We start from the raw sequence: 11,174 nt of genomic DNA, 5'->3' as shown, positions 1-11,174 counted from the left end.
GATTATATCTGTGAACATCAAATTTGCTTATGTAACACATTGTAGTTCAGACAAAGACACTAGCAGCTGTTATGCAATCCACTGAATCCACTGGTGACCTGGCTAAGAGGCACACTACACTACACACACATGTACACATGGATATCTAAGCTACACTTTGTGTGTGTGTATAGGAAAGGGAGAGGGAGGAGATGACAGAATGGCTGTAATTGTCATAAATAGTATCTGACCGTGGTTTAACATAAAATCAGACGCAGAATAGAAGATACGGCTTAAAGCTTTAGAACAGTTGAAATCCATGAAATCCATGAACGTCAAGGACCAGGATTTTAGGCTTGTAAAGATGTATTTGTGCATATGAATATGCTCCTGTATGTGGTTGACAACAGCCGCATAAGTGAGGAAATGAAACTGAGTGTTTAAGGAGCTTGGAAAGAAAAGTGTCTGTATTTCTTTAAGTTGCTTAAAAATGTTTCACCTCTCATCCAAGAAGCTTCTTCAGTTCTAAGGTCAAATGGTGGAGAAGCTTCTCGGATGAGAGGTGAAACGTTTTCAAGCAACTTAAAGAAGTCCAGACACTTTTCTTTCCAAGCTCCTTAGACTACGATGACCTGGATGACCAGGCCTACTTGTTGTTCCTAGAGTATTTAAAAGTAGAATGGGAGGCAGAGCCTTCAGTTTTCAGGCCCCTCTTCTGTGGAACCAGCTTCCAGTTTGGATTCAGGAGACAGACACTATCTCTACTTTCAAGATTAGGCTTTAAACTTTCCTTTTTGCTAAAGCATATAGTTAGGGCTGGACCAGGTGACCCTGAATCCTCCCTTAGTTATGCTGCAATAGACGTAGGCTGCCGGGGATTCCCATGATGCATTGAGTTTTTCCTTTCCAGTCACCTTTCTCACTCACTATGTGTTAACAGACCTCTCTGTATTGAATCATATCTGTTATTAATCTCTGTCTCTCTTCCACAGCATGTCTTTATCCTGTCTTCCTTCTCTCACCCCAACCAATCACAGCAGATGGCCCCGCCCCTCCCTGAGCCTGGTTCTGCTGGAGGTTTCTTCCTGTTAAAAGGGAGTTTTTCCTTCCCACTGTCGCCAAAGTGCTGCTCATAGGGGGTCATATGATTGTTGGGTTTTTCTCTGTATCTATGAAGCGCCTTGAGGCGACTTTTGTTGTGATTTGGCGCTATATAAATAGAATTGAATTGAATTGAATTGAATTACTGAGAACCTTCACAGACAAACTGAGTGTTAGTGGGTGGTTTCAGCAGGGAAGGAGCCAGAGAGAAATTCAGTGTCTGTTCCAGTCCAATAGTCTAGTCTATATCTAACTGAAATAAGTCACCTGGAAGTGTCTGTGTGACAGCCATTATAAGAGATAGACATGAACATTTTTAATACAGGGAACAAGGAAACACTTCAGTCATCACATTTACTTACATTTTCACATTAACTTTTAGCAAGAAGACTCAGTTGTTAATGAAAATACTGTATAGAAAAGAGATGCTGACTCCCCTCTTCTACTGAAACAAGGATAATAACTGACAAATCAGAACAGGTCTCACCACTTGAAAACCCCTCTGACACATAATCAGACATTTCATTTGGTCTATGTAAAGTTCCTATCAAACTAAATGGGGGAGGGAGAGAATGTCCATTTCAGTGGTCAGTGGGACATAAAAACTGCATGTGTGTGGCACCAGTTTGCCACATGGCTAAATACCAGTCTGGGTCCAATCTGCAGTCCTTCGGTGTGTGTCTTCCCCAGTTTCTCTTAACACATTCCTGGATGTCTCTTTGGCTGAAAATACGGTTTAAAAAGCTTTTCCATCACAACTTCCATACTTCACTATACAGTCGGGGAACTTGAGTTTCCAAAATTTTGTTGTACAATGACAATAAAGGGATCTTCTATTCTACTGCCTCTTGTATAATTCTTTATTTTAAAAGTATTTTTTCACATTAACACACTAATTGGTTCAGGTTCCCATCATAAACATCTTCAAATGTACTATTAATTTTTTTGTGTAGTTTAGTTTTCTTGTGTTCTTTTTGCCCAGTAAAAATAGGCAAGTGAAAGACACTGGGGGGCTGAATGGAGCAAATGATTCACACTAAGAAAACAATTTATATAACCCATCAGGGTGCAGCTCAGGTACAGTTGTTAGTGGGTGCTGCTGCACACTCCGCTGGTCAGAGTCAGTTTACTCCACCTCCTTTGGTTGAGGAGTTTTCGGCTCTGTTGAACCTTTACGCGAACATCAAAAACCTCCTGGATGGCTTTTTTGAAGCAGTGAAAGTTGTAGTCAATCAGTCCTGTCAGAGAGAGGACAGAATCACATTTGTTAGAAATGAAAATACTTTCTAACACTTATATGTAGGGATGGGTACCGGTATCCGGTGCCATGATGGCACCGGTTCTGACATAAACGGTAGTAACCAGAGCGAAAAGCAGCGCACATTTCGGTGCTTTATTTTTCCTGAGATGTGATACACTTTGAATTCTAGCCAATCATTTTACGTTTCCGAGGATAGTAGGCCGGCCCAGGTACCTACGTTCTTTTAGAGCAGAGCTACAGATTAAAAATGCCCAAGGTGAAGCGGTCAAAGTCTGGCTGTACTTCGCAGCAAAAGATGCAAACTCAGCAGCTGCAACAAGTGCTTTAAGATGATACTGTGATGCTGTCAAAGGAGGTAACACCTCAAATCTGATGAAACACCTGGTGACGCATAGCGGGTTTTTTTTTTTTTTTTTTTTTTTTTCTTGCCTGTCCCGTTTGGTTCTTTTGCCATCAGAATTATTGTCTAAAGGCGAAGAAAGATGCCCAACGGATTTTCTTTACCAAATTGACCATCCCAGCTTTGCCGTAATGGTCCATTTGATTCACCTTTTATTCTTTATTTTATTTTCACTTGCTGAATACGGGACAGACTTGACTGGGGGAAAGAAAAGGGAGAAAGAAAGAGGGGAAGAAAAACAGTTGAGAAGAGGGACGGGGGAGAAGGGCAAAAAACAAAAACCAACAGAATAAGCAGAAGAAAAAAAAAAAAAAAATACATATATCGATCACCTGGATCACCTGTTGAGAAAGAAAAAAGAAAACAAGCAGAAGAAAACGAGAGTAATACAATAAACCACATCACAATGATATATGGGAATATGACAGTAAATACTAAATATTAAACATTATTGTGCAGCACGTAAGATCGACAGCACAGTGTGCATTGAGGTAGGAGCCAAAAAGGGTGTAGTTTGTGTGTGTGATCACCCGTGTGTACACCTGTGAGCATGGACGCGCTTGTTTTCTTAAAAGGTTCCCTCATGTAATGATCTGCTAGAGGGTGTGGGGGGCCACTGCCCCGTCCTCCAGGGCATGAAGCAGGTATGGAGGAGATCAAAACCCCAGACATCCAGAGGCCCCCAGAACACAAGAGACCAAGGAAGACCAACAGAGGGGCAGCCGCGCCACTGTCCCAGAAAGAGCTGAGGAGAGTCCCAGATGAGGTTTTTTTAAAGCCGAAAAATGCGCCGTATTTGATAGCTTGCTGCGAGACCTCACACCGAGCACATCTACAGGCGGGTCGCCTGTTATCTGTCGGTGGCGCTGTCACTTGGTGTTCGCTCGCTCTGTGGTATAGTATCGCTTCCTGTTCCTGCTCAAACACAGTGGTGTTTCTGAGTAGCTTATTTGCTTAGCAGTTTAATTAACAACTTTTAAATACATTCTTTTTTCACAGTATAATCTTCACGTGCTTCATCCGAAGCACACTTTCTGTGTACTCACTACCTAATTTATAGCCAAAGTATTCACTCACTGTCTCTGTACTGTTTCGCTAGCTTAGCTCGTAGCCAACCCGTTAGCACCATGGCTACTTCACCTGTCCCTTCTGCACTTTCTTGCTCATTGTGTCAGATGTTTAGTTACTCCTCGGCCTCCTTTAGCAGTAATGATATCTGTAACAAATGTAGCATATTTGCAGCTCTGGAGGCCAGGATTACTGAACTGGAGACTTGGCTTTGCACCCTGCTCTCACCCTTAGCTAGCCAGGCCCCTGTAGCTGGTGCAGCCGAAGATAGCGTAGGCCCCGCTAGCTGTTCCCAGGCAGATCCCAAGCAGCTGGGGAAAGGCTGGGTAACGGTGAGGAGGAAGCGTAGTCCTAAACAGAAGCCCCAGGTACACCACCAACCCGTTCATGTGTCTAACCGTTTTTCCCCACTCGGTGACACACCCGCTGGGGGTCAAACTCTGGTAATTGGTGATTCTGTTCTCAGACATGTGAAGCTAGAGACACCGGCAACCATAGTCAATTGTCTTCCAGGGGCCAGAGCAGGCGACATTGAAGGAAATTTAAAACTGCTGGCTAAGGGTAAACGTAAATTCAATAAAATCATAATTCACGTCGGCAGTAATGACACCCGGTTACGCCAATCGGAGGTCACTAAAATCAATATTGAATCGGTGTGTAACTTTGCCAAAACAATGTCGGACTCTGTAGTTTTCTCTGGTCCCCTCCCCAATCAGACCAGGAGTGACATGTTTAGCCGCATGTTCTCCTTAAATTGCTGGCTGTCTGAGTGGTGTCCCAGAAACGATGTGGGCTTCATAGATAATTGGCAAACCTTCTGGAGGAAACCTGGTCTTGTTAGGAGAGATGGCATCCATCCCACTTTGGATGGAGCAGCTCTCATTTCTAGAAATATCGACAAATTTATTAAACTCCTCAAAACATGACTATCCAGAGTTGGGACCAGGAAGCAGAGTTGCAGTCTTACACGCCTCTCTGCAGCTTCTCTCCTCCTGCTACCCCCCCAAAAACCCATCTCCATAGAGATTGTGTCTGCTTCCAAAAAGACAAAAAACAAACTAAAAACCAGCAACAAACAACTTAAACAATCACAAAGAAAGAACAATACAGTATCCACATCTGAACCAAAGAGTAAAACAGTGAAATGTGGATTATTAAATATTAGGTCTCTCTCCTCCAAGTCTCTGTTAGTACATGACTTAATAATTGATCAACAAATTGATTTACTCTGCCTTACAGAAACCTGGTTGCAGCAGGATGATTATGTTAGTTTAAATGAATCAACACCCCCGAGTCATTCTAACTACCAGAAATCTCGAAGCACAGGTCGAGGGGGCGGTGTGGCAGCAATTTTTCACACCAGTCTATTAATTAATGAAAGACCAAGACAGACTTTTAATTCATTTGAAAGCCTGATGCTTAGCATTGTCCACCCCAGCTGTGAAACTCAGAAACCAGTCTTACTTGTTATCATCTATCGTCCACCTGGGCCTTACACAGAGTTTCTGTCTGATTTCTCAGACTTTATATCTAATTTAGTTCTGAGCTCAGATAAAATAATTATTGTGGGTGATTTTAACATCCATGTTGATGCTAAAAATGACAGCCTCAACATGACATTTAATCTGTTGTTAGACTCAATTGGTTTCTCTCAAAATGTAAAAGAACCCACCCACCACTTTAATCACACTCTAGATCTTGTTTTAACATATGGCATAGAAACTGAACATTTAACAGTGTTTCCTGAAAACCCTCTCCTGTCTGATCATTTCTTGATAACATTTACATTTACAATAATTGATTACGCAGCAGTGGAGAGTGGACTTTATCAAAGTAGATGTCTTTCTGAAAGCGCTGTAACTAAGTTTAAGAATATAATCCAGCCACTGTTATCATCGTCAATGCCCTGTACCAACACAGAGCAGAGCAGCTATCTGAACGCTACCCCAACAGAGGTCGATTATCTTGTTAATAATTTCACCTCCTCACTACGTACGACTCTGGATACTGTAGCTCCAGTGAAAACTAAGGTCTCTAATCAGAAGTACCTGACCCCGTGGTATAATTCTCAAACACGTAGCCTAAAGCAGATGACTCGTAATCTGGAGAGGAAATGGCGTGTCACAAATTTAGAGGATCATCATTTAGCCTGGAGAAATAGTTTGTTGCTTTATAAGAAAGCCCTCCGCAAAGCCAGAACAGCTTACTACTCATCACTGATTGAAGAAAATAAGAACAACCCCAGGTTTCTCTTCAGCACTGTAGCCAGGCTGACAAAAAGTCAGAGCTCTGTTGAGCCAACCATCCCTTTAACGTTAACTAGTGATGACTTCATGAACTTCTTCACAAATAAAATTTTTATCATTAGAGAAAAAATTACCAATAATCATCCCACAGATGTAATATTATCTACAGCTACTCTTAGTTCCATTGATGTTAAGTTAGACTCTTTTTCTCCAATCGATCTTTCTGAGTTAACTTCAATAATTACTTCCTCCAAACCATCAACGTGTCTTTTAGACCCCATTCCTACAAAACTGCTCAAAGAAGTCCTGCCATTGATTAATTCTTCGATCTTATATATGATCAACCTATCTCTAATAATCGGCTATGTACCACAGGCCTTCAAGGTGGCTGCAGTTAAACCTTTACTCAAAAAGCCATCTCTAGACCCAGCAGTCTTAGCTAATTATAGGCCAATCTCCAACCTTCCTTTCATATCAAAAATCCTTGAAAGAGTAGTTGTCAAACAGCTAACAGATCATCTGCAGAGGAATGGTTTATTTGAAGAGTTTCAGTCAGGTTTCAGAGTTCATCACAGCACAGAAACAGCTTTATTGAAGGTTACAAATGATCTTCTTATGGCCTCTGACAGTGGACTCATCTCTGTGCTTGTCCTTCTTGACCTTAGTGCAGCATTCGATACTGTTGACCATAATATTCTATTAGAGCGATTAGAACATGCTGTAGGTATTACAGGTATTGCACTGCAGTGGTTTGTATCATATCTATCTAATAGACTCCAATTTGTGCATGTAAATGGAGAGTCCTCTTCACACACTGAGGTTAATTATGGAGTTCCACAGGGTTCAGTGCTAGGACCAATTCTGTTTACATTATACATGCTTCCCCTAGGCAGCATCATTAGAAGACATAGCATACATTTTCACTGCTATGCAGATGACACCCAGCTCTATCTGTCCATGAAGCCAGATAACACACACCAATTAGTTAAACTGCAGGAATGTCTTAAAGACATAAAGACTTGGATGGCCACTAACTTTCTGCTTCTTAACTCAGATAAAACTGAGGTCATTGTACTCGGCGCTGAAAAGCTTAGAAATATGGTATCTAACCAGATTCTTACTCTGGATGGCATTACCTTGGCCTCCAGTAACACTGTGAGGAACCTTGGAGTCATTTTTGACCAGGATATGTCCTTCAACGCACATATTAAACAAATATGTAAGACTGCGTTCTTCCATTTGCGCAACATCTCTAAAATTAGAAATATCCTGTCTCAGAGTGACGCTGAAAAACTAGTTCATGCATTTATTACTTCCAGGCTAGACTACTGCAATTCATTATTATCAGGATGTCCAAAAAACTCACTGAAAAGCCTTCAGTTAATCCAAAATGCTGCAGCAAGAGTACTGACAGGGACTAGAAGGAGAGAGCATATTTCTCCTGTTTTGGCTTCCCTTCATTGGCTTCCTGTTAAATCCAGAATTGAATTCAAAATCCTGCTCCTCACATACAAGGTCTTAAATAATCAGGCCCCATCTTATCTTAATGACCTTGTAGTACCATATCACCCTATTAGAGCACTTCGCTCCCGCTCTGCAGGCCTACTTGTTGTTCCTAGAGTATTTAAAAGTAGAATGGGAGGGAGAGCCTTCAGTTTTCAGGCCCCTCTTCTGTGGAACCAGCTTCCAGTTTGGATTCAGGAGACAGACACTATCTCTACTTTTAAGATTAGGCTTAAAACCTTCCTTTTTGCTAAAGCATATAGTTAGGGCTGGACCAGGTGACCCTGAATCCTCCCTTAGTTATGCTGCAATAGATGTAGGCTGCCGGGGGATTCCCATGATGCATTGAGTTTTTCCTTTCCAGTCACCTTTCTCACTCACTATGTATTAACAGACCTCTCTGTATTGAATCGTATCTGTTATTAATCTCTGTCTCTCTTCCACAGCATGTCTTTATCCTGTCTTCCTTCTCTCACCCCAACCGGTCGCAGCAGATGGCCGCCCCTCCCTGAGCCTGGTTTTGCCGGAGGTTTCTTCCTGTTAAAAGGGAGTTTTTCCTTCCCACTGTCGCCAAAGTGCTTGCTCATAGGGGGTCATATGATTGTTGGGCTTTTCTCTGTATCTATGAAGCGCCTTGAGGCGACATTTGTTGTGATTTGGCGCTATATAAATAAAATTGAATTGAATTGAATTGAATTGAATGGTTTATTTGAAGAGTTTCAGTCAGGTTTCAGAGCTCATCACAGCACAGAAACAGCTTTAGTGAAGGTTACAAATGATCTTCTTATGGCCTCTGACAGTGGACTCATCTCTGTGCTTGTCCTTCTTGACCTTAGTGCAGCATTCGATACTGTTGACCATAATATTCTATTAGAGCGATTAGAACATGCTGTAGGTATTACAGGTATTGCACTGCAGTGGTTTGTATCATATCTATCTAATAGACTCCAATTTGTGCATGTAAATGGAGAGTCCTCTTCACACACTGAGGTTAATTATGGAGTTCCACAGGGTTCAGTGCTAGGACCAATTCTGTTTACATTATACATGCTTCCCCTAGGCAGCATCATTAGAAGACATAGCATACATTTTCACTGCTATGCAGATGACACCCAGCTCTATCTGTCCATGAAGCCAGATAACACACACCAATTAGTTAAACTGCAGGAATGTCTTAAAGACATAAAGACTTGGATGGCCACTAACTTTCTGCTTCTTAACTCAGATAAAACTGAGGTCATTGTACTCGGCGCTGAAAAGCTTAGAAATATGGTATCTAACCAGATTCTTACTCTGGATGGCATTACCTTGGCCTCCAGTAACACTGTGAGGAACCTTGGAGTCATTTTTGACCAGGATATGTCCTTCAACGCACATATTAAACAAATATGTAAGACTGCGTTCTTCCATTTGCGCAACATCTCTAAAATTAGAAATATCCTGTCTCAGAGTGACGCTGAAAAACTAGTTCATGCATTTATTACTTCCAGGCTGGACTACTGCAATTCATTATTATCAGGATGTCCTAAAAACTCACTGAAAAGCCTTCAGTTAATCCAAAATGCTGCAGCAAGAGTACTGACAGGGACTAGAAAGAGAGAGCATATTTCTCCTGTTTTGGCTTCCCTTCATTGGCTTCCTGTTAAATCCAGAATTGAATTCAAAATCCTGCTCCTCACATACAAGGTCTTAAATAATCAGGCCCCATCTTATCTTAATGACCTTGTAGTACCATATCACCCTATTAGAGCACTTCGCTCCCGCTCTGCAGGCCTACTTGTTGTTCCTAGAGTATTTAAAAGTAGAATGGGAGGCAGAGCCTTCAGTTTTCAGGCCCCTCTTCTGTGGAACCAGCTTCCAGTTTGGATTCAGGAGACAGACACTATCTCTACTTTTAAGATTAGGCTTAAAACTTTCCTTTTTGCTAAAGCATATAGTTAGGGCTGGACCAGGTGACCCTGAATCCTCCCTTAGTTATGCTGCAATAGATGTAGGCTGCCGCGGGATTCCCATGATGCATTGAGTTTTTCCTTTCCAGTCACCTTTCTCACTCACTATGTATTAACAGACCTCTCTGTATTGAATCGTATCTGTTATTAATCTCTGTCTCTCTTCCACAGCATGTCTTTTATCCTGTCTTCCTTCTCTCACCCCAACCGGTCGCAGCAGATGGCCCCGCCCCTCCCTGAGCCTGGTTCTGCCGGAGGTTTCTTCCTGTTAAAAGGGAGTTTTTCCTTCCCACTGTCGCCAAAGTGCTTGCTCATAGGGGGTCATATGATTGTTGGGCTTTTCTCTGTATCTATGAAGCGCCTTGAGGCGACATTTGTTGTGATTTGGCGCTATATAAATAAAATTGAATTGAATTGAATTGAATCTGACCCGGAGTTAGCAACATCCCCCAAAAAGCTGAAGAGTAGAGTCCTGGCCCCTAGCCCTGCCAGTGTAGCAGAAATGATGAGGATGATGATGCAGCAGCAGCCGTTCTTCTCTGCGTGAGTAGCTTAATGTTGTTCGTGTGTAATTTACGTTGAGTAGGCTAACCACGTTATTACATTAATGCATGTAAGGTGAACTAGCAAAACATCATCAGAGTTACATGCGGCTGTCTTCTTGTTTGATGGCAGATACTCCCTTCACCCTGGCCAAAAAGGCTAAAATGACCAAAGAAAAAGTGGAAAACAGTTAAACATGAGAGGGTTTTGGACAAAATTGGTGTTTTTCCATTGTTTAAGCACTGCTTCCAGCCAAGAGTGATGCCATATATGCCCCATAGCTGCAGAAAAGGCTAACATTGTTATCTTTTTACAAAAAAAAAAACAGCTGAACATGAGAGGTTTTTGGACCAATTTTGTGTTCTCCATTCTTTAAGCACCGGTTTGAGCACCGTTTAAGCACCGGCAACGTTTCAAAAGTACCAGTTTGGCACCGGTATCAGATAAAACCTAAACGATACCCATCCCTACTTATATGATGTCTGAAGAACAACCCTTAAATACAAGGGAAAGTCCAAAGGTACCATATCTGAGGCCATAAAAAAAACAAAAAATGTATAGATCTAGATTTGGTTTTCATGGTTTCTTTACGGTCATCTATTTGTGCATCATTGCACAAATAGATGCACAAATAGTTTTGAACACTCTTGCTCATTTTGTCAGACAATAGAGCGCTTTTTGTGTTTGGGAGTGAGATAACAAAACTGATCAGAGGGTACCAACCCTCTCCCCCGACTCCAGCGTTTTGCAGAATCTAAAAGAGTTCAAGCACAGTCACACCTTAAGATTGTAAACTGCACATGCTCTGTCCCTCCCTCGCAAACAGTTTTCCTTAAAGGTGAGGCTGAACAGTAGATCATCTCCATGGAGACTTTTAATCTCAAGGGGAAAGAAAACTCTTCTATTGTCACTCACTGAACATTAACATCCGCCTGTTACCAAGCAACATGAGGGAGATAAAGTCAGACCAAAGAATAACAGCAGAGCTAAACTATAGGCATACAGACACCAAGCACAACAACTGAATGTAAAGTGTAAATGCTGACAGCAACATCATACAAGGCCCTTATTAAAAAATCATGAAGGTGAAATTTAGCACCTCAGGACATGATAAAACTGCAAGC

The 11,174-nt window shown here is 41.8% G+C and overlaps 1 protein-coding gene across 1 annotated transcript in view; it reads right to left on the bottom strand.

The window, feature by feature from the left end:
• Positions 1 to 2,046: 2,046 nt before the first annotated feature.
• rragd (ras-related GTP binding D) overlaps positions 2,047 to 11,174 on the bottom strand; it is a 52,374-nt gene continuing 43,246 nt past the window's right edge. The window contains exon 7 of the mRNA XM_085142675.1: positions 2,047 to 2,318. Within this exon, the coding sequence (XP_084998801.1) occupies positions 2,167 to 2,318 (152 nt within the window). The 3' untranslated portion in view covers positions 2,047 to 2,166. The remainder of the gene's footprint in view (positions 2,319 to 11,174) is intronic.

This window comes from Neolamprologus multifasciatus, chromosome 19, assembly GCF_963576455.1.
Source record: "Neolamprologus multifasciatus chromosome 19, fNeoMul1.2, whole genome shotgun sequence".
In the NCBI taxonomy this organism is placed as follows: domain Eukaryota; kingdom Metazoa; phylum Chordata; class Actinopteri; order Cichliformes; family Cichlidae; genus Neolamprologus; species Neolamprologus multifasciatus.
The sequence above is the reverse complement of the archived record's forward strand: the minus strand, read 5'-3'. Positions and strand labels throughout refer to the sequence as shown.